The 24,521-nt window shown below is 38.0% G+C and overlaps 2 protein-coding genes across 4 annotated transcripts in view; one reads left to right on the top strand and one right to left on the bottom strand.

Annotated features, from left to right (window-relative positions):
* Positions 1 to 89: 89 nt before the first annotated feature.
* On the top strand, positions 90 to 21,865 carry LOC127428647 (pigment epithelium-derived factor-like). Of its 3 annotated transcripts, none has more exons than XM_051677134.1 (10): positions 119 to 180; positions 525 to 911; positions 2,956 to 3,019; positions 3,097 to 3,286; positions 3,450 to 3,605; positions 3,691 to 3,894; positions 4,085 to 4,224; positions 6,836 to 7,046; positions 13,927 to 14,186; positions 16,806 to 21,865. In XM_051677134.1, coding segments are annotated over exons 2-10 (1,248 nt in total). In that variant the 5' UTR covers positions 119 to 180; positions 525 to 909; the 3' UTR covers positions 16,827 to 21,865. The 3 variants fall into 3 exon arrangements, with proteins under 3 accessions (XP_051533095.1, XP_051533094.1, XP_051533096.1); XM_051677136.1 differs by having other exon boundaries at positions 525 to 927; XM_051677135.1 differs by lacking the exon at positions 525 to 911 and having other exon boundaries at positions 90 to 180.
* Positions 21,262 to 24,521, bottom strand: part of LOC127428644 (solute carrier organic anion transporter family member 2B1-like) — a 32,711-nt gene continuing 29,451 nt past the window's right edge. Inside the window, exon 15 of the mRNA XM_051677131.1 lies at positions 21,262 to 24,513. Within this exon, the coding sequence (XP_051533091.1) occupies positions 24,306 to 24,513 (208 nt within the window). The 3' untranslated portion in view covers positions 21,262 to 24,305. The remainder of the gene's footprint in view (positions 24,514 to 24,521) is intronic.

Below are 24,521 nucleotides of genomic sequence, written 5' to 3'. Positions count from 1 at the left end.
TAGGTACCTTTGCTAAATTCAGTAAAGATTTTATCATCTGAAGTTCAGACCTCCTTCTGCCGTCAGCTATGGGCGGGACTGTTCACTAAAACACTGTGCATAAGCATCTGCTCGCCACAGTTGGTGGAGACAGCTGTGAGGTGAGAATCTGCACGAGACGGTGGTGAAAGTTAAAAACAGGTCAGTCCCATTAAATCAAAAATCAATATACTAGTGTTTTCATTATCTAAAATTAATAACTTTTTTCTTCACATGAATGTTTTTTTTCCTAAGCAGTTTCTTCTCTGCTTCTTCTCTTTATAAGAGTGCTCTAAATGCATGTTTTTGATAAGTGTATGACTCCTGTATAATTTACAAGTATAAACAAAACATCTCTTTTGTTTCAGTGTATGTTTTAGTTGTTCAAATGCAAAGCAAATGCTTAATTGTTTCCACAATTATTAACAGTAACTATTAGTTCAAATGATTATTTCATTCTGCATGAATAGTTTCTAAAATGTGTCTTTTTCCAATTGTATGTACAGTTACTTGCAATGCGAATCAGAAGTAAGAGCTGAGCACAAACTTATGCAGTGGATATGGAGCTATGGTCTTTAACTGCGTGGCAGAGACAGTGAGGGAGCCTGGAGATGAATGTGGAAAAAAAAAAAAGAAAAAAAAGAAAGAAAGAAAAGAAAAAACTAGTGCTGTAAGGTGTATTTTTTTCCACTGATGGACAAGAACTCAGGAAGAAACTGGTAGACGACTTTAATGACAACCAGATGTGCTGAAGGAAAATTAGATTTTGTTTTTGAAAGAGTGCCTGTTTTAAGCCTTTTTTGGAAAACTGTTATAGGACCTTCTCCAGTCCTTGAAACTGAGCCTGCAGTAAACTGCGTCAAGTGTTATGTAAAGGCTGCACTGTAAAAAATGTCTGTAATTTTAACGGTAAAAGACTGTAAAAATGCTACAGAATTTTTTTTTTATTGATTAACGAGGATTAACTGTAAAATATACAGTAAAGAATTGTAATACATTAAATTATTGTTAAAATTACAGTAAAAACAATAATCGGGCATTCCCAGAATTCCCTGCATGACCCATTATATTTCATTATATTTTATGGGAATAGTTATGTTTCTTCTTATTTTTAATATCAGTTACATACATTGGGATGTTCTGTATTATATTTGATGTAGTTTAGTTAATGTTTACTGAATTATTTAAATTTCACATGTGTTACCCTGATGGTGTTTAGTGTTTGTGTGAGTGACACTGAGCACCGTCTCTACATGTTTATTGTTCATTGCTCCTGGAAGAGCCACTATTGGTGAACTTCATGTCATCATGTGCTCTTCTGTCATTTTTACAGTGATTAACAATACATTATAAAGTAAAAAGCAGATTTTACAGTTTAAGTAGGTTAATATCAAGTTTATGATTTTTTTTTTACTGTAAATGTAACAGAATTTTTTTTTACAGTGCAAATTACAACAGTTTTAAATTGTAAAACGTATTTGTAAAAACAACAGGATTATTTTTTTTTTTTTTTTTTTTACAAAAAATGACATAGTTTATTACATAGTTTATAGGGCATTACATAGTTATTAATATTTGTGTTATACACTCACTGACCACTTTATTAGGTACACCTGTACAGCTACTTCTTCATGTGATTATCTAATCAGCCAATAGTGTGGCAGCAATGTAATGCATAAAATCATGCAGATACGGGTCAGGAGCTTCAGTTAATTTTCACATCAACCTTCAGAATGGGGAAAAATGTGATCTAATGGCATAATTGTTGTTGCCAGATAGGCTGGTTTGAGTATTTTTGTAACTGCTGATCTCCTGGGATTTTTGCACACTTTTATGCATTGCACTGCTGAGACACAATTGGCTGATTAGATAATCACATGAAGAAGTAGATGTAACAGTGTTCCTAATACAGTTCTCACTGAGTGTATTTTGTGGTGGAAGGATTACATTTAATGATTTTATTTACAAAATATAACATTTTATTGAATGTTTGTGTTATTAATATTTTTATCATGTGGTGGCTGTTTTATAAAAGCAATAAGGCATGAGAGGCCATGCTATATTGTGAATATAGTTACTGCTGAAGGACGTTGCTAAGCACGATGCAAAGCGGATCAAATATCCTCAAAATCAAAATTTAGACATTGCACACAATGATCTCATGCATCAGGAATATTTTGCAGTGTATAGTGACAAACAGGTGTTTAGGAATGTACAGCGGTAGTTTTTGTTGTTGTTTAGTTGTTTTGGGAGAAAATAAAATCAAAAGAGCCTTTTACCCTGGGGGGCCTTTAGCCCTGTTGTACCCTACATTGTTTTGTATTTACTTTCAGATTATGAAGAACACTCTTGATTGTTCTGTCAACTAGAGTAGTTTTAGATTGAATATTAGTTAGTAGTAGATTGGATTTCTTACTAATTATTGCCAAAATTATTGCCATTGATGATTTAAAGGTGAGCTTGAAATCAGGGTGGGCCTGAAACCTTTCTGCATGTTTTACAATAGCGGGTGAAACCCCCTTACAAAAACCAAGAGTTCTGACAAACTTGTTGCACACTTGCTGGAAATTCACCACTCATTATTTTTACATGCAAATGAGCTTTGTGGCAAACTCTTAATTGTCGCAATAGTTGCTGTCGGTTCACCACAACCGGTAAAGAGCTGCAAATGTCTGGCAAACATCTGCGGTGAATTGCCAGCTCTTTTGCATGTAATTTTTTTTTTTTTTTTTTAATTAAATAAAAATGAAATAATAGGAAATTTGCGGCAAGTTTGTCAGAATTCTAGATATTTTGTAAGGGCCAGTCTGTTATCATACGGTATATGTCACAAACATGTCATGCAAACAACATCACATCTTAACTGATTAATAATTATGTGTGTGTGTTTGTGCCTGTCTTTAAAGGCATCTGAGTGTCTATCTTTGTATGTTTCAGGATGAAGAAGATTGCTCTGCTGTTTGGTTTATGGAGTCTTCTCTATATCTCACATGCTCAGTTGGTAAGGTCTCCATGAGTTCTTAGATAGCACCTCATCTTCATCATTCTCTGGGCTTTAACTTTCCACTCTCTCCACAGACAGAAAATACAGAGGCTGAAGGTGAGGAAGAGGTGGTTGATCTTTTTACCACGCCACGCACCAAGCTGGCTGCTGCAACCTCTGATTTTGGCTACAACCTGTTCCGTCAGCTGGCTGCACGTGACCCAAAGGCCAGCGTCTTCCTGTCACCCATGAGTATATCAGCAGCTTTCACACAGCTCTCAATGGGTGAGGCATGTTCTCCACAATTTAAAGCAAGCAATGCTTCTCTTACTACAGTACAGGGTCAATACATAGCAGTCTTGAAATCAGAAATCAGCCTGCTGTGATCCAAAAGAATCACAAAAGGACATACCCCAGTCTTAGATTTGGTATTTTTTATCTGTCGTAGGGGCATCTGAACAAGCTGAGAAGCAGATTTACAGGGCCCTGCGCTACCACACCCTGCAAGACAGTCAGCTCCATGACACTTTGAGAGACCTTCTCGCCTCACTCAGGGCATCTGCCAAGGGCTTCAACTCTGCAGAACGCATCCTTTTGGCTAGGAGTAAGTGCTTGTGGTTTGTGTCCACGAGAGAAAAAAAATGTTTTTTAGAGCTGTGCATATTTTCATTTACCCCTGTTTGTTTCAGAGCTCCGTCTTAAACTGGAATACCTCAACAATGTAGAGAAGCAATATGGGATACGGCCTCAAACTCTTGTGGGTGGAGCCCGGGACCTCAAAACTGTTAATGATTGGTTTAAACAACAGACTGGCAGAAAAGTAGAAGAAGTCCTTCCTGCCCCTCTCCCTCGTAACACAGCTGTTCTGCCTGTGGGAGCAGCCTTTTTCAAGGGTAAATGGGTTTCTGATTCTTTATCTTGATCTGATTTATGTTCTTTAAACCTAGCAGCATTTGCTTCCACAAGTGTTGTCGTGCTAATTCTAAAATAGCAAGTATTCATTGAGATCTTTTCCATGTTTCCGGCTACTGGACTACAGTCAAAAGCTGTGTTATGAGTACTTTGTTTTTGCTCATTTTACAGGTAAATGGATAACTAGGTTCAGCAAGTCTAACAAAATGGAGAACTTCCAAATAGATGGAGAAGCACCAGTTCTGATACCCATGATGGAGCAAGAAAATTACCCAGTGAAGATGGGCGTTGACTCTGACCTTGGCTGCACAGTACGACTACCTGTTTTATGCATGTACTAATATGATACAGGACATATTATGTTATAATATAAGGTTATATGTTTCAATACTATGTTTGAAAATGGTACATTTCAGTTAATTTTTACAGTATACCATGTAGTACTTAAAGAGATCACCCAAAAATTTAAATTCTGTTATCATCTTCTCACTTTCATATTGCTTGAACCACCAATGTTTTATTTATTTTTTCCATGGAATACAATGGGTGTCCTTTAGTAGAATGTCCATGCTGCTCTTTTCCATACAACAAAAGTAGATGGTGACCAGTGGATGTCAAAATCTGCTATTTAACTCAAACTCTGGTGCATTTTTGAGCTGCAGCCTGCATTTTTTTCTCACTCAAATTTAAAAGCTCACCATTCACACATACTGTGGACAAATTGCAAAAAATTGGTCTCATTATTTCAGAACACCCCCAGTATGAATAACCCCCCAAATAAAAAAAAACTCCAATTATTCATAAAACATGTTGTATATGTTTACAATCTTATGATACATTTTTTGTTGTTCTAAATTTGTAAGCATGTAATCCTGATTCTGTTCACTCTATCTCTCTTCAAAATGTCTTAAGCCCCGTACACACATGCAGCGACTTTATCACTTGATGTCGCTAGTCTCTGGACTGTGAAGTTGCTAGTGGGTGTTCCTACTGCTGTTGCTCTAACTTTATTGGTGAACTGCATGTCTGGCTCTGACTTTTGAAAATAGAATCATAGATTAGGCATTTTGCTAGTAAAACTACGATTTCATTCTAATTTAACAAGGAATCTGTTTTCTTGTCCCTAAAAATGCACATTCTGCAGGGGAGAGTGTTTTTATATGAACTGCAGCAGTGCTCACTGTATTATAACATTAATAAGATTAACAAATTATCAATGTACGAATCAAACTCACTCAGACTGCCAACTGTTTTTTTTCCACGCATAGTTTTTCATTTTATCCATGTATGTGGTATATATCATATAGGACAGTGAAATCGCTCACAGAAACTTTAACTTATCCTCTGTCTTGCTTGCTTTTGACATTATCTCAAAGGAGACGGATGATGTGAGCTCCACTGACACAGTCTTCACTCCTATTGGTTGTCACTCCTGAAAGTCACTCCTCATTTGCATCAATTCAAAGGAGACGGATGACATAAGCTCCACTGACACTGTCTTCACTCCTATTGGTCGTCACTCCTGAAAGTCACTCCTCATTTGCATCAAGTTAAACTTTTCTCAACTTTGCCGTGTTGCTCGCCACGGCCACATCTAGTTGCAAGAGATCGCTGTCGTGTGTGTCGCAGGAAGTCACTGCATGTGTGTACAGGACTTTATTTTTTCCACTAGATGGCAGCACGTACTAGGAAAAGGAATTTTCTATCACAAAATGCAGATCTGAAATGTAGATGGTGCTCTAATGCATTGTAGCCCTCACAGACATGCTCATCCATAGACATTCAGTCTAATTTTCTGTTCATGCACCACCCCCTTTGTTTCATTGAATATCTTGGCTTCTGAGTGGACTAGAAGCTCAATCTAGGTGTCGTTAGAAATCGGAGATTCTCCCCTTTGTGATGATATGCATATTTTGTTCTGGACATCTTGGATATAACATTGGATTATTCACCCGAGCAAGCTCACAGACAAGTAAAAAATTGCTAATTTTGTACAAAACTGCATAAGGTAAAAGCAGATTTAAGGTTTTTGGGTGCTTGGGGCTTACAGCTGCATAGATAAGCACATAAAAAAGATGTTTGTATTTTATGTTTTAAAGATATCATATTTCACTATAAACTGTATAGTCAGACTCATGAGCTTTTTGTTTATATATGACTTGTCCACTTAAGTGCTATGTGAAAACCTTTTTTTCACATTAATATTTCTACCACATTACCTAAAGGTGGCACTTTTTTCGACACAAATGTTTTCAGCCTTTATTTTGTTATTTTATGTAACATAAATGCAAAACTGATGGTATTATATGAAATGTTCAGATGCTACGTTTTCAAATGACACCCCATATGCCTGTATACGGGGACTTTAACATTTTAAGCATAAACGTATTTTGCGATATAGCGCCCCCCAATGGACCTGCCAGCTGGTCCATAGAGTTTATTAAGGAAAAAGCCGAAATTACCCTAATATGCAAAATAACTTATTTGTTTGCATACAGCTGAAAGCAAAGTGCAGTCAATGCTATTGAAGAAGGCGGAGAAGAAAAAGCACACATACTCTTTTGGTTATTACATGTATCGTGAACATGCAAAAAAATTGAAGAGCTAGTGTGAAAAGCTAGCTTTTTGGTGAATAACAACTTAAATTTAAGTTTGTTCCTTCCAAAAAGTTATTTTATGGTTTCGGAAGAATTATAGTGCATAAACCATACTTTAATATTTTTGGTCACTGTCTACTTTTGTATTATGGTAAAGAGCAGATTGGATAATCAGCAAGATACCTCCATTGGTGTTCCAAGAACAAATTGGGTTTGAGCAAAGTTGTAAGTAGTACAAAGAATGCTGTGTGTCACTGCAGTAGTATACTGTATCAATAACCATTAAGTGACCATGTCTGTTTTTCTCTCCATCCCTTTATTACAGGTAGCACAGGTTCCTATGGAGGATGGAGTAAGCATGTATTTCTTCTTGCCAGATGAGGTGACTCAGAATCTGACTTTAATAGAGGAGGCTCTATCAGCTGAATTTGTCCAGGACCTTTCCAATACCCTCCACACAGTGCAGGTGCTGCTCACCCTGCCTGTTATCAAACTCAGCTACAGCACAGATCTGCTGTCCTCCCTCTCTGACCTGGGTGAGAGACGACCGATGTTCTAGCTTTTCATTATTCACTGTGCAATATAGTGAGGCTAGTTTGTCATTTAGATTATGCAGGATATTTTATAAATGGTTCATAATTTACTTACTGTCTCTTTTATTCATTTGTACATAGTATGATTCACCAGTGGTCCATGTTCTTTCCTAATAAGGAATACTACAAAACTCATGAGAATAATCAGATTGTCTTTATATTATCACAAATATTGCCTTTCTCTCACAGTATGAATGGGCCTTATACATGAAAACATAATGTATAACTGCTTTTTCATATTTTAAGAAGGTTATCCCTTGCAAGGGGATTATCATATTTGGGGGTCCTTGGCATGGTAACATATCTGAGACGTGAGCAGGCTGAGAATCCATTTGCAGAAGTTTATTGAAAGAGTAATCCAAGCAGACAGATTGATATGTAAGAAAATAATCAAAATGAATAGCCGTAGCTTAATCACTTAAACTGTGAGACCAGTCTGATATGCAAACAAGTCCGAACGTGTTGCAAGACACAGAGTTAGAATCCAGGTATTGGTCTAATAAAATGTGAAGGTAGTCAAATAGCCAAACAAATCCAAAACAGAAATCCAACAACATGGGTCAAGAGAAAAAGGCTAGGTAATCCAAAAACCAAACAAGACAAACCGTAAAATGAACGCTCTGTAAGGAAGTGAAATAACTGGCAATACTTCGCAACATGATGTTACAAACACGCCCTTTAAACAGAAAAGACAGGAAGTAAGGCAAGTTCAATATTTTGGTGACGGCACCCTCTGGTGGTTGGATGAGTGATCCACAGACTGAGATGTGACAGAATCCCCCCTCTAGGAACACCTCCAGGTGTTCCTCTTCTATGTGGACGACCTCTGAGTCTGGGAGCTGGGTGATTGGGATGGCCATGGTGGTAGTCCCTGATGAGAGAGGGATTGAGAATGTCTCTGGCTGCAACCTAAGATCTCTCCTCTGGACCATATCCTTCCCAGTCCACAAGATAAAACATCTGATTTCCTCGTCTCCTTGAGTCTAGAATCTCCTTGACCAGGTAGGCAGGGGATCCGTCGATCTCTAGTGGGGGTGGAGGTGTTGACTCAGCAGTCTTAGTTCCAGATGTAGTTTGGGCCGGTTTTAATAGGGAGACATAAAAGGAGGGACAGATATGGTAATTAGCAGGAAATTCAAGCCTACAGGTCACAGGATTTATCTGTCTTAGAATTTTGAAAGGACCTATGTACCTTGGACTAAACTTCCTGCTTAGTAACTGTAGACAAACAATAGGTCTCTCATTGATAACCAGACCATCTCACCAGGTTGGTTGTCAGGTTGTGGATGTCTCCTTTGGTTGGTTTGCAGCCTCTGTCTTCTGATGGCTCGTTGCAGCCTTACATGAGCACTGTTCCATACTCTCTCGCTTCTTCTGACCCAATCCTCCACAGCTGGCACCTCAGAAGGTTCCCCTGACCACGGAAACAATGGAGGTTGAGATCCCATGGAAAGGGGTTAGTCCTGTAGATAAGTGTACAAGGGAATTCTGTGCATACTCAGCCCATGAAAGGAATTGACTCCATAAATGGAGTGGTGGTGGCGTAATGGTCTAAAGCGCAGAATGTTGCTGGTTCGATCCCCACAGCTGCCACCATTGTGTCCTTGCTCAAGGACTTGCGCAAGCGCTTAACTCCAGGTTGCTCCGGGGGGATTGTTCCTGTAATAAGTGCACTGTAAGTTGCTTTGGATAAAAGTGTCTGCCAAATGCATAAATGTAAATACATTTTGTTCTCTGCTATATAATAAGAATGCAGAAAGCAACCGACTTCTTGGTTCACTCTTTCCACCTGACAATTAGCCTGAGGATGATATCCAGAAGTGAGGCTGACATTGATACTGAGTTGTGTGCAAAAGGCTTGCCAGATTCTGGAAGCGAATTGGGGTCCTCTGTCAGAGACTATGTCATCTGGCAACCCATATATCCTGAATACCTGGTTAAAAAGGGCTTCAGCTGTCTCCATGGCAGTGGGTAACCTCATCATAAGGATTAATCTGCAAGAGCAGCAGTAACCAATACAGTAGTGTAACCACTAGAGATTGGAAGATCAGTGATGAAGTCAACTGAGATATGTGACCATGGCCTCTGTGGAATTGGAAGAGCAGATTGTCCTGAAGGGCAGGAGTCCTGCAGGAAGTTGTGGGATTTTAGACTGAGCACAGACATGGCAACTATTTACATAGCTAGTTATGTCCTCTTGCAAAGTTGGCCACCAAAATGAGTTTCTCAATAAATCACTTGTTCTTTGAATTCCTGGATGTCCTGAACTTAATGATGTGTGTACCCATTGCATAACTCTTTGTCACTGGGAACATACTGTTTACCGGGTTGGCAATTTGGTGGTGAAGGCTCATGTTGCTGGGCACACTGAATATCATCCATAATGTCCCAACTTACTGGGGCTATGATAATCGATGACAGAAGGATAAGTTCTGGTTTGGGATATTTGGTGAATTATCATACATTCTAGAGAGAGCATCAGCCTTAGAATTCTTACTACCTGGATGGTAAGTGATGGTGAAGTTGAATCTTGTGAAGAACAAGGCCCAACGTGCTTATCTAGGGTTTAATTGCTTGGCCTTCCTGATGTACTCAAGTTTTTTTATCCCCTTTTCTCCCAATTTGGAATGCCCAATTATCACTATTTAGTAGGTCCTCGTGGTGGTGCGATTACTCACCTCAATCTGGGTGGCGGAGGACAAGTCTCAGTTGTCCTCGCTTCTGAGACCGTCAATCTGCGTATTTTATCACGTGGCTCATGTGCCTGACACCGCAGGGACTCCGCATGTGGAGGCTCATGCTACACTTCGTGATCCATGCACAACTTACCACGTGCCCCATTGAGAGCGAGAACCACTAATCGTGACCACAAGGAGGTTACCCCATGTGACTCTACCCTCCCTAGCAACCGGGCCAATTTGGTTCCTTAGGAGACCTGGCTGGAGTCACTCGGCACACCCTGGATTCAAACTCACAACTCCAGGGGTGGTAGTCAGCGTCAATACTTGCTGAGCTACCCAAGCCCCCATACTCAAGGTTTTTATGACCTGTGATTACTTGGAAAGGATGAAGTGCCTCCTCCAATGCTGCCTTCATGAATAGAAGTTCCTTGTTTCCTATATTGTAATTACTCTTGGCCAAAGTACGTTTTCTTGAAAAAAGGCGCAAGGATGCAGTTTAGTAGGTCACCCATAATGTTGGTAGTGTACAGCTCCAATTCCACAGTCTGAGGCACCAACTACAACAATAAATGGAATGTTAGGATCTGGGTGTTTAAGAATGGGTGCTGAAGTAAAGCTCACCTTGAGTTTCACAAATGCCTGTAGTGCCAACTCTGACCATGCCAGTTTCTTGGGCTTGCTTTTTAATGAGGAAGTGAGTGGGGATGCAATGGCACTAAGTCCTCGAATGAAGTGCAGGTAAAAGTTGGCGAAGCCCAAGAAACGCTGAGGTTCCTTGATGGAAGTAGGTACTGGGCAATCCTTGACTGCCTGGACCTTAGTCTCATCCACCTCCACACCTTGCTCACTAATTTTATACACTAGGAAAGATGTGGTGTTAGTGTGAAATTCACATTTTTCTGATTTGACGTACAGCTGATGTTCCAGTAGATGAAGTAGAACATTCCTCAAGTGTTCAACATGTTCTTTCTCAGACTTGGAGTAGATCATGATATCATCAATGTAGACTATGACATACACTACCATTCAAAAGTTTAGTGTCACTTAATCATTCTTTTTTTTTTTTTTTTTCACATTTTAGAATAATAGTAAAGTCATCACAACTATGGAATAATAGAAATGGAAATATGGGAATTATGTCGTGACTAAAAAAATCCCAAATAAATCAAAACTATGTTATATTTTAGCATCTTCAAAGTGGCCACACTTTGCCTAGATTTTGCAGAAATGTACTCTTGGCATTTTCTCAACCAACTTCTTGAGGTATTACCCTGGGATGCTTTTTAAACAGTATTGAAGGAGTTCCCATCTATGTCCGGCACTTATTGGCTGCTTTTTTTAATTATTCTGTCCAATTCATCCATTTCCAAAACTTTTTTTTTTTTTAAATAAAATTTTAGTTTTGTAATTAAATAAATTTATATGTTGGCACAATTATATTTTTGTCTACAAAACTAATTTTAAACATTTAAGCATACGCCTTCAGATCAAAAGATTTTTAAGATCATGAGAAACATTTCAGGCAAGTGACACCAAACTTTTGAATGGTAGTGTACTGATTGATCATGTCCTTGAGAAGCTCATTAATAAAGGACTGGAAGATGGAGGGGACATTAGCTAATCCATAAGGCATAACCAGATACTCTTAGTGCCCCCTATTGGTGAGGAATGCAGTCTTCCATGTATCTCCTTTAATTCTGATTAAATTGTATGCACTGTGTAGGTCTAATTTAGTGAAAATCTTGGCTTTCCGTAATTGCTCTAGAGCAGATGGTACCAATGGAAGTGAGTAACAATATTTCACAGCATTAAGACCTCTATTACTAATGCAAGGTCTTTAACCTCCATTTTGCTTTTCAACGAAAAAGAACCCTGCTGCAGCTGGAGATGTGGATGGTCTAATAAAGCCCAAAGATAGTGCTTCTTCAATGTACCCATAGCCTTGGTTTCAGGAATTGAGTGTGGGTAAACCTTGCTCTTGGGAGGAGAAGTAGTAGGCAGCAGATCGATCGAACAGTCCCAAGATCTGTGAGGTGGCAATTGGGTAGCTTTGATTTTGCTAAATACATCAGAAAGGTCTGAATAAACATCAGGAATCATTACTTCAGACAAAGTTGGTGGACTTTCAATTCTAGTTGTCCTACATGGAAATTTAGGGGTAGATGAAAGGCCATAACACTAATTAGACCAATGGGTAAGCTCACCTTCTTTCCATGATATTTGAGGGTCATGTAGAGCCAACCATGTGTAACCCAGAATTACTGGATTGTGTAAAGACAATATCATGTACAATGAGAGCTCTTCTGTATGGAAAAGACCCACTCTGATCTTCATTGACATAGTTTGCTCAGTAATGTGGCCGTCACCAATGGGTCCTTTGTCAACGGCAGTGACTTGTAGTGGAAGAGAACAAGGAACAGTGGGAATTTGCAATTCATTGCTCCAGAATCAACTAGCGCTGTAATGGAAAAATCTTGATATTAACACATCAGAGTCATAGGTTGCGTAAAGCTTCTTTTGGTCACAGAGCAAGAATGTTTAACCCTCACCCTAGGTCCTTGTTGCTTCATAGAATTTGGCTTCTTGGGGCATGTAATGCAGTGATGTCCTGTTTGACCACAATAGAAACATAGTCCTTCTCGAAGTTGATGACTTCGTTCTTCACTTGAACGTTTGGCATGGCCATTTTGCACAGGTTCACCCTGGTCAACATGAACAGTGTAATGTAAATTTACAGCATCATGATCAAGAGATGATGATTTGTAATGTGGGCTGTTGCGGAGAAGATTGTCAGTACAAATGGCCAGAGTAATGATCTTAGACAACTGAAGTGAAGCATCCTTGCAGCCTAATTCAGACTGTAGCTCGGGATATAAACCCTCATGAGAAACAGTCTTTAAAGCAACGTCATTCCAGCCGCTCTGGGTAGCAAGCATATGGAACTGTAATGCATAGTCAGCAGCTGATTGTTTGCATTGGCTTAATTGTAGGAGCTGAACTCCAACATCTCTGCTTCCCGCAGGATTTTCAAAAATGTCTCTGAGTAATTGAGAAAATTATGAAAAGGGAACCCTCATCTCTTCATCGCTCTCCCACACTGCTGTAGCCCAAAATCCTTTGCCAGTGAGCAAGGACATTACAAACGCTACTTTTGACTGCTCGCTGTTATTCATCTTAGGTGTTTGTGACAAAAACATTGAAATTGTCATGCATTTATCAGGAGATCCATCAGATGTATCCAGTAACTCTAGCATCAGAGAATGGAGAGTTCTTATCAGTGATATGGGTTCAGTTTTTGGAGGTGGTAGTGTCTGAATATACTGGGTTAAATGGTCGTTGGCGGTGCGCAGAGTCATGAGCTGTCTGTGATATTCCTTGAGCATTTCGTTCTGATAAGCAACAGTGGATTGTAATTTGGAAACCTCTGCTGGATCCGCGTTAGACGAAATATTCTGAGCAGGTTGAGAATCCATTTACAGAGGTTTATTGAAAGAGTAATCCAAGCAGACAGATTGATATGTAAGAAAATATTCAAAATCACTGTCCATAGCGTAATCACTTAAACCATGAGAGCAGTCTGATATGCAAAGTTCAAATGTGTTGCAAGATACAGAGTTACAATCCAGGCATTGGTCTAATAAAACTTGAAGGCAGTCAAACAGGCAAACAAATCCAAAAAAGAAACCCAAAAGCATGGGTCTAGAGAAACAGGATAGGTAATCCAAAAACTAAACAAGACAAATTGTAAGATGAATGCTCTGTAAGCCAGTGAAATAACTGGCAATATTTCACAACGTGATGTTACATTTATGCAGATGCTTTTATCCAAAGCAACTTACAGCGCACTTATTACAGGGACAATTCCTCCAGAGCAACCTGCCTTGCTCAAAGACACAATGGTGGTGGCTGTGGGGATTGAACTGGCAACCTTCTGATTACCAGTGATGTGCTTTAGCCCACTACCACAAACACATGTTACAAACACATGTCCATTTTACAGAAAAGACAGGAAGGCAAGTACAATATTCTGGTGACAGCAGCCTCTGGTGGTTGGATGAGTGATCCATAGACTGAGATGTGACAGGCATTAAAAAAGTTTTAAAAACTCCCTTATATATCTTTATATCTTCTTCTTTTTTCAGGTCTCTCTGAATGGTTGGCAGAAACAGACCTTATCAAAATTACCAGTCAGCCTGTCAAGTTAAATGCTGTCCATCATAAGGTTGTCATGGAGACAGCTCCAGAGGGTACACAGTATGCCAGCACTACCCCTAATGCTAAAGGCCAATCACTGGATCTAGCTTACCGTGTGGACAGGCCATTCATCTTTCTAGTCAGAGATGAGCCATCAGGGGCACTTCTCTTCATTGGAAAAGTGCTCAGGCCCCGTGACCTGAAAAGGGTATGAGACAGACACAAATACACATGCATACACAAAAAACAAACAAATGTTTATACAAAAGAGCATTAAGTTTATAAGAGCTAACTTTAGGTTAAAGTCTAAACAAGAAGTTATGAAAAAAATAGGGTCTTTCAGAATATGATCTGAACAGTAACAGTCAGATTTGTCTCGAATATGCTCAAATTCAGAGAAAATGGATTGTGAAAATTGCAGTAACTAATAAAATCAACTACAAAAATGAACTTTGAAGCCATTTTACTTAGTTTCAGTGGTTTTATTACAATTATTGCATTTTGCCATTGTAGGGCAGAAGAGCTCAAACCAATACTTTACATACTTACACGACCATTTGTTGCAAGATTTCACCACAGGTTATCTTCCTATGAACATTTTCAACATGCGTATGCAATTTAAACTCATTCACAAGCAAAAATTGGTATGTGCACACATTTAGTCAAGCTGGACATTTATTATGAATGTGGGCCACTTCTGCCCTTCATAATGGATATTTCATGGATAGACTCGCTGGATTTTAGCCATACAATCTGCATTAGTTATGCCGCATATTTACATGACGCTCATAAATCTGACTTGTCACATGTTGGCAAAAAATCCCTCAGGTATCAACAGCTGCTAATATGCCTATGAAGTGCATGTTGTAATGGCCATCTTATTTTGTATCACATTTTATTTTTGAGTGTTCAATACTTTTGTAATATGGCTTTAATTTACATCCCTAAACAATGTTTAAATTTAACTCAAATTCAGTAGTTAACATTCCTATATGTACATTTACTACAAGCAAGGAAATTCAGAATGTGTATATTATGTTGATTAACAAAAAAAAAAAAAAAAAAAAGTAATTACAAAATTAAATGAACAACAACTTTAAAATCTTCCTGACCCTTGGCTTTTGTTTATTTATTAAGTACTTGTCTTACCAATGAAATGTATGAATATTTTCTTTTATTTGTTTGTTTTGGGTACATACACTCACTGAGAACTTTATTAGGAATGCTCCTAATAAAGTGCCCGATGTGGTCTTCTGCTGTTGTAGCCCATCTGCCTCAAGGTTCGACGTATTGTGCATTCTGAGATGCTATTCTGCTCACTACAATTTTAGAGAGTGGTTCTCTGAGTTACCGTAGCCTTTCTGTCAGCTTGAACCAGTTTGGCCATACTCTCTTCAAGTTGGCAGAACTGCCGCTCACTGTAAGTTTTTTGTTTTTGGCACCGTTCTGAGTAACTCTAGAGACTGTTGTGTGTGAAATCCCAGGAGATCAGCAGTTACAGAAATACTCAAACCAGCCCGTCTGGCACCAACAATCATGCCACGGTCGAAATCACTGCGTCATTTTTCCCATTCTGATGGTTGATGTGAACATTAACTAAAGCTCCTGACCTGTATTTGCATGGTTTTATGCATTGCACTGCTTGCCACACGATTGGCTGATTAGATAATTGCATGAATATGTAGGTGTACAAATATCCCAACTGCATTAAAGACATTCAACCAAACTACCCAAACTAACTTACAAATCATCAACATACTTTATCCACTTTTGTTTTGTGCAAATTCCTGATAGAATGCTTGTTTTTACCACCCTGCACATCTGCATCCTTTTTTTTTTTCTATTCCAAGTTCTCTTTGTTGTCTTTTTCACGATCTAAAAAATACATATTTGTTTGCACAGTCTACTGCCCAAATGTACTCAATGTGTTCTCCTTTTCCTTAGAGTGCACATCTGGTCTGTGCTGGATCCTCTTGAAAAATGTCACTGGAATGCAATTAGTCTGATGTATCCAAATATATGATGAAAAAACAAAAACCTGTCTGAATGCATCTGGCAGACATTTGCACATACTTTACAAATAATAAAAAAAATAGGTATAAAATAGTCCAGTAGTTAAAACAAAACAAAAGAAAAGAAAGCTAAGTTCATGGTGAAGTTTTTTTTCCCTCCAAAGGAAAGGTTTCACTGAGGAAACTGAGCAGACCCCATTTGTTCATGTCTTATTAGAGAATTCATAGCCATGTCTGTGATGCTCTTTACAGCCTTTAGATGGCGCCATAATCAAGGAAAAATAATTATAGATTATTTCACTAGCATAATATATTAGTTTATATAAGTTGATATTTGTGATATTTAAAAAAAAAGTATATTTTTAGTATATCTCTTATCTATCTATCTATCTATCTATCTATCTATCTATCTCTCTCTCTCTCTCTCTCTCTCTCTCTCTCTCTCTCTCTCTCTCTCTATATATATATATATATATATATATATATATATATTGTAAACAAATTGCATTAAAAGCATTATTTGAACTACAGGCCGTATTGCAGAAACATCATAACTCTACTAACTTTACTAACCATAGCAATTTAAGTTAAGATCTCATTAAGAACACTGAACTTGTCAGATCTTAACCTAAGAGGTTTCTGCAATACAGCCCTGGTAGCCTGATGGATACAATCTAAGTAACAGCCCATAAATGTTGATTTGATGAAAAATGATGATAAGAAACATAATATGTGGAAAGGGTCATATTCTTGACACCAGAATGTTTGTTCAGACCCAGAAGATGCCTCTTTGTGCATTTTTATTTCCTTTACAGGAAACAGACGTCTCCTCGTGAACTCTTTCACAACAGGATGAAAGAGGGAAACCGTCTGGAAAATCTAGTTAAACAAAGCAGTGTTCCAAAAATGAAAAGAAGCCACACAGGCTGCTTATCTAACTTTTTTTGAATGCAAAAATATATCTTTTAAAATGAAAATAAACTGAACTGAAATCATTTCTATAGTGTCTTTAAAGTTTATACTGTAAGTGTGCCTTGCAAATAGGATATCAGTGTCTATTGTAATGGATTTAACACTGAAAGTACGTAAAACATGACCAAAACTTGATCATCCAGTCATCAGACATACAAAGGGTTGCAAAACAGTATAAGTAACAAAAAATGGTGTTTGGTTGTCTGCTGTTTAAGAAAAAACAGCTCTGCCTTAACTCCCTCTTGGCATAAGTCCAATAAATAGCTTGAGATAAAACAGTACCTCTGAAATGGCAATATGACAACAATAATAAAAAATACTTTTGGCTCTAATCACTGACTGCAAGGAGTGTGAGAGTCTGTGTGAGAGTGTTGTGTAAGTTTGGCTATAATTTTTTTATTTTTTATAAATGAACATTGGCCTTTTGAGATTTAACAGAAGAAAAGAGATTCTCACAGAAAACGTGGCTGAAAAGTGAGTGTGTTGCTTTCCCTTTCTGTCTGAGCAAAAAAAGTGGACTTCATCACTGCATTTCACTATTCTCTTTAATCTGTCTGCACTTCCCCAAAATTGTTGTATTACGTTGTTTTACTGGAAAAAGGTAGCAGACATAATGATTTAGTCCTTCTGTTTAAAGCAGAAAGCTGTCATGGACGGTCTTCCCCTCCACCCAACTGCATGGCCTCATCCTCATGCAAGATGACAGCAAGACCCACAATATGAATGAAAAAGAAAGTTTAGTATAAGCTTATGTTAAAATTATTTGTGTACATTTATTTAAGCGGATAGTTCACCCAAAAATACAAATTCTGTCATTATTTACCCCCTCTCATGCTGTTCCAAACCCATATGACTTCCTTTCCACAGCTAAACACAAAAGGATATATTTTAAAGAATATTGCGATTGCTGATTTCCATTCAGTAGCAATAAATAGTGACTCACTTTAAAACTTAAAAAGCACCCGAAAGTGTTATAAAAGATAGTCCGTGCAAAGTTTTTCTAAGGTGTAACAGGATAGGCTGTCACCTCCCCTTTTTTAGCATTTGGCTACTGACGTCATTCATTGATGGCCTATCAGCATCGCGGCCGGTCTATTTAGGGCTGTTGTTTGCTAACTTATCAACAGGTCGCTGTCAACCCCTGTTATTTTGGTCAGTGTATGTTTACTCGTTATACCAAATGAGTTGGCTGTTCATCTCCAGGTATTTTCAATCTAATGTTAAATGTTGTTCGCTTCTCTGCGGCATTGGAGCTATCTTCCTTCTCTTACGCTTTAGCAACTGTATTTATTGCATAGCGGCTGTTGGTTGCTGTTGCGTGCTCAGACTAGTCACTTTTTCCTGATATGTAGTCTTTTTTAGCATTTTTAGTTATTGCATTTTGTTTTAGGTGGGCTGGTTGAAATGCTGAAGCATTACCTCTGTGGCTAGTATTGCCCCTTGGAGAATATTTCTGTTCTGTTCATTTTGTTTATGCTTTGTTTCTGTGTTAGTACTATGACTTTATTCTCAAAATCAATGCTGCCCTAAGAGTGCTTTAGAGTAAGGTGGTTTCAGGAACAGAATGTTGATGCAACAAGAGAAACAACTGAAGCTGAATATCTAGAGGTGGGTAGTAACGTGCTACATTTACTCCATTACATTTACTTGAGTACATTTTTGAGAAAAAAATGTACTTTTAGAGTAGGTTTAAAAGTGGGTACTTTTACTCTCACTCAAGTAAAATTCTAATGAAATTTTTTTACTTTTACTTCTTTACAATGGGCGGCATTCCTGTCATTACATTACTGGGTTTAATTTTAGTTAATGTGTAATTTATTGAGAGATTTTTGAATGGGACTTTTACGACAGGAAGTTCACACAGCTGCGTGCGCTGACTCAGACTGTCACTCAAGTCATCAATGCTGCAGCATCAAACTCTTCAAAGTGAAACACTTTCTTCGCTCCACACAGTGAAAAAAAGAATAGTTTCGTCATGCAGTGCTTTCATTTAACACCAAAACAAGTGGATATTTCAAGATTAAAATCTCAGCTTCAGTTTTAGGCAGCATGTCGAGGTAAGTTATTGCTCTAATGCTAACAAAGGCTTTTCTGTGTAATGCGATGGTCATTTTCAGGGTGGTAATGTAACTGGGCTCTTATGACATCCGTTTTTAAGTGTACATTTGTAAATCAGTGCAGCAATATATCAGTGCTCTTTGTCCAATGTCTCGCATGTTATGAGCAGTATTTACGCATTTACTGAAAACTATTGCAGCTACTTCGTGCAGATTAACTGTATAAATCCATGTAAACATCCAAGTTAAGTGTAAATGCCTTTTGCTCTGCCGTTCACGCGATTGACTACAGGAGCGCGAACAGAGAGCATTTCTGCGTGTGCACAGCGTGAGGCACGTGCATGAGAGATGTGCGGGCACGAGGCAAACGTATGGTCGAAGAGTGTGGCTGTGTCTGAAATCGTTCACTCATTCGCTGTTTCCAATATAGTTACTGGCAGTAAGTGTACTACATCTCAGCAGTGAGTGAACAAAATAAGTGAGTGAATTTGGACGTATACACCGAGTGTCGGAGCTCTGGGGCTGTCGCAGAAACAATGTCACATATAAACTTTTAAAATACTTGGGCCTTACATGTTATTCTTATTAAATAATATATTAATACAATAAATCTTCATTCTGTTTGTCATTTTTAATATATACTGTATGTTAATATAAAGAGTAAACACATTTTAAAATGTATCTGTATGTTTTGCCTCTCTATGTGTTATGTTTATTTTAATCAAGAAATGATTTGTCAAAAAGTAATTTAATACATTCAGCATGAAATAAAACATTTCAGGAGTGAAGGAAGCAATAAACTCCCAGCTGGTACATCTTCCCCATGGTGGATTGTGGGCAATTAACCATTGTCGAGTGTACATCAAATGTACACTCTAAATAAGAGTGCATTGTGGGTAAGAATGAGTGAACAAAAGTAGGGAATGAGTGGCTCACTCAGAATTCAAACACTCCCACAAAATGGCGGACACTCGAAATAGTGCACTATATAGGGTATAGGGGGTGGTTTCAGACATAGAGAGTGTTCCATGACTGGGGTGGGTGCCCTACCCAGGCTGCGTACTCTGCATTTAGAGAGCACCAGTACTGCTTTACAGAACTAATTATCTAAATTCTTTTGTCACTGAAAACTGTAACTACACTGAAATAAGAATCCACACAGGACTTTAAAAGCTATGAAATAGCAAATGTAGGCATTAATAAAGCATGATCTTGCTTTGGTTTATATTTCAGCATTATATATAATGTCCTTGTGGGACATTTTCATGTTTTCACCACACAAGAATGTGAAGGTGATCTGTTTCTCTGTTTCTCATCCACACCTATCATATCGCTTCTGAAGATACTGATTAAACCACTGGAGTCTTATGGATTACTTTTATGCTGACTTATGTGATTTTGTTTAGCTTTAAAATGTTGCCACCCATTCACTTGCATTGTATGGACCTACAGAGCTGAGAAATTATTCTAAAAATCTTCATTTGAGTTCAGCAGATGAAAGAAAGTCATACATATCTGGAATGGCATGAGGGTGAGTAAATAATGAGCATTTTCATTTTTGGGTGAACTATCCCTTTAAGGGCTATTGTCAGATCTGGATGAATTTGTCAATAAGAAGAGAGGTTTGGAAACACTTCTATTAATTATTGCTGGTGATTCATATTCTTCTCTGCCTTTATGGGCTTTTTGAAGCATCAAAATTTTGGCCTACAGAGCTAAAATATTAGTCTAAAAATCTTAATTTGTGTTCTGCTGAAGAAAGGAAGTCATACATATCTGGGATGGCATGAGGGTGAGTAATTGATGTGAGAATTTTCATTTTTGGGTGAACTATCCCTTTAAAGTGAGGCCTTAAGGCTCTTTTCCTCTCTAGTTTGGACTACTGCAATGCTCTTTTAGCCAGCCTTCCTGTATGCACAATGATCGAGAATGCAACAGCACACATGGTCTTCAATGAAACAAAAAGAGTGCATGACACACCTCTTTATGTACCATTCCACTGGCTGCCAGTTGATACCCGCATCAAGTTCAGGGCACTTTTGCGTATAAAACCAAATCTATGTTACTTTCATGTGCCTTGCCTGACCTTCACTTCCCCTGGTACATACCGTTTTCATGCTTTCTCATGGACACATAATCTCCTTTTTAATTAGTGTTTGTCTTTGAAATAAAATCCCTTCCCTTTTAATTACTTTGATTAGTTACAGACAGCTTGTTAAAAGTATGAAAGTCTATCACAAAATCCATTTACAAAAACTGAAATTTGTATTTTCAATCAAGACTAAACTCTAGCAGAACATTTCAAAGTGATATAAAAACACTGCACTTACAAAAGTGATTAAAAAACATAGTTGATTAAACAAATAGGTCAATGCTGTAGATGATACATTTAAGGTATATCAAACATACAATAATGTGACTGGTTATCCATACATGAATCAAACAGAGCATGTGAGCGGAGCGGTGATAATTCAACCTGAGTGGAGAGCACCATTTTGAAGATTCCGCTTCGCTCGCTCAGGCCGCTCAGTGCCACTCGCTCAACCCAGAATGCGCTTCGTGATATGCTGGTTTGGGAACTTGCAAAATAAGCAATAGGCCTGAGGGAGTTCAAACATTGTTTTAGAGACACTGAAAACCTTATGGCCAACATAAATGCAAAGTATAAATCAAAGTTAAGAACGAGGAAATCGAAAGGGAGTGTGTAGAGACTGTGAGAGTTAGCAAAGATTCCTTTTGAAATTCATCACATTGCCAGAAAGCATGAGGGTGTGCTACACGAACATGGTAGTGCAGCAAAAGGTGAGCTAGTAAGATACACTACTATTCGATATTAAATTAATAAAGTAAGGTAAGGTATCTTGTTGTTTTGTAATCATGTCAGTGCAGCTGCCAGCTAAATGCAGGCCCAGTTCTGCGGGGTTGCGAACGTTAGAGCACCCTCAATTGAATATGTAGGCTAAGCTTAATAATACTGTATATTGGCAGAGCAGATTTCCTTGAATCCCAGTGAACACACAAAAAATCCCTGCATCAAAACGAATTAACATGTATGATCTTGCAGATCAGTGTGTCCTAATTTGCAGCTATGGTTAAACCCTGCTGTACATATAAAGAGCGCAAGCATAACGCATGATCGTTTGATGCATATAAAGTCCAGATTCAATTTATGCTGCTTTAAAAATATCAAGGAAAAACAAAGGGGGCACATGGTATCTACTAATATAATAATTATTATATAATTAACCACAGTCCTTTAGATTGCATAATATTGGAATATTAATCAAGCAACAATACTGAAAAAGAGAAAAACATTCACTGCTCTTTTCTGGATAACTTAATGCTACACACTCTCACGGCAAAATTGTAAGGATTCATACGACTTTTCTAAACTTGGCTAATTCGTATGATATCGTACGACTGCACTCGTATGAATTCGTACAACTTTCACTACAGCCAGTGACATCGCTGGACATCGTTTTCATCTAATAAGTGACAATTACTTGCTTCTGTCACACACAACAGCTTCCTATCATGATTACACACTCTACTGATCGGTTAGGTTTAGATAAGGGTTTGGGTAAGGGCATAATATAAGTAAGCATGTCCTTAACTTCTCGTGCGCGAAACTCGCACTTCCACATTATACATCCGGTTAAAATTCATACGATCGAACTCGTATGAAAGTATACAAAATAGCCAACTAGTAAAATATGAACAAATTTACATGAGACTGGGTTGCCTAATATGCCCTTTAAAGCTGGATACCAAATTAGGATGAGATATTGCTCATTTTAATTTACAGACCTAAAGTCTGATAGCATTAAATCATTAACCTATTAATGTACCAAATCTACAGTGGCCTAATAATCTTTCCATGGAGACAACTGAAGAACAATTATAAATTTCACTTGTATTGAAAACATGAAACAGTTCATATTTTTATTATTGCCATAAACAACTCGAACAAACTTTAAAGTTGAAAAGATTGTGTTTTTCTGGGTTGGTTGTGTCACTCAGGTCTAGTTTAAACTGAAAAGCGCGAATTTGTGCGTATACAAGTTTCCGTGCCACCGCACATATTTGTATCACTTGTAGAGTTATGTTTGATGACTTGTTAAGTAAATAAAGGTAATTTAGACCTGAAAAAAGTTTAAGGCATTATTTGAAGATGTTCAAGGGCATATGTGCTAACAGAGAAATATTTGACTGATTACAAATGATAACGAAGGTCTGGTAGACCCAATTATCTAACAGCCGTTGTAAACCATTACAAAATAAACAGCGAGATTTTATATACTAAAACACAACAATTCAATCCCATGATTTCAGATGTGTATGTTACTAAGCATTTGATAATTTAATAAATGTCAGCCTATAGCCTAGCCTATATTTCACCCACAGGGGCACTTCAGCCCATGTGGGTAAAGGGGCAGTTGCTCGGGAAATTTCATGTCGGAGTGGGATTTAAGGAACTTTTTTTTACCAGTGAGCGTGAGCGGTACTTGAGTAGAGCGCATGCGCATGGAGTGGGTAATTGAGTGGAGTGTCACACAGCTCCGCTTCGCTCACATGCTCTGATACAAAATTACAATTGAAATATAAAAAAGTGGCAGGTGCACAAAAATGAATACATCTTTCTCACAAAGGATACAGATCTAAAATATTTCAAATAAACTGAAACCAAAAAGAATGCCTCTATATGTGTGCATTCACCTCAGCATAAAGAATCATAACTGAACAGCTTTGTCATCACAGTTATAAAACATCACATTAATACTAATTGGGAAAAGAAAAGGTCACCAAAATGACAGATATTCAGTCTATATCCATATACATATAGACTGTCCATATACTATATCCATATCCTTGTCCTTACTTGGTTTAAACTCAACTGAGTATCACATTAACTCCCAGCACACTCATTGTGATTCACAAACCATATAAACTCACAAGTAAAGTAAAGGAAAAGGCTTACTGGAGAAGATGTGTTATACAAACACAATAATAAGTTTTCTATAGTGGTCACTCGTGCTTTTGGAAGAAGAACTATGATTCCCAGCATTATTATTTCTTAAGGATGACGCTGTTAATAGAAATTAGCAAACTCACAGTTTGGTTTCATATAGTGTCTTAAACTTGCCCTGTTTAAGCGTAAGCAGCTGCACATAGTCAGGCTGTTATTAAGAAAAGCAGAGAAACCGATCACAAGGTTTCTTATGCCTTACTCATTTCATCCCTACAAATGGACATTCCCATCCTTCTATCTAATTCTGTCTTTACTCTCTAGGGACATTTTTGTATACTGCAGTGTCCATCTGAATTGCCGAATGACTGTTTGGCATCTTTCATTTCTGGGATGCTTTCACTTTTGGTCTGACTCTTCATCTGCTCATTCAGTTGCTTGGTTGAATTTTTCTGTCGAAGCACCAGAAAAGACAGCAGGAAACAGACAAAGCCACCAAATATAAAGAAAATCTGGAGTCCCAGGAATCTGAGAAC

This window comes from Myxocyprinus asiaticus, chromosome 38 (assembly GCF_019703515.2).
Source record: "Myxocyprinus asiaticus isolate MX2 ecotype Aquarium Trade chromosome 38, UBuf_Myxa_2, whole genome shotgun sequence".
NCBI lineage: Eukaryota > Metazoa > Chordata > Actinopteri > Cypriniformes > Catostomidae > Myxocyprinus > Myxocyprinus asiaticus.
This window is presented reverse-complemented; position numbering and strand designations above follow the sequence as displayed.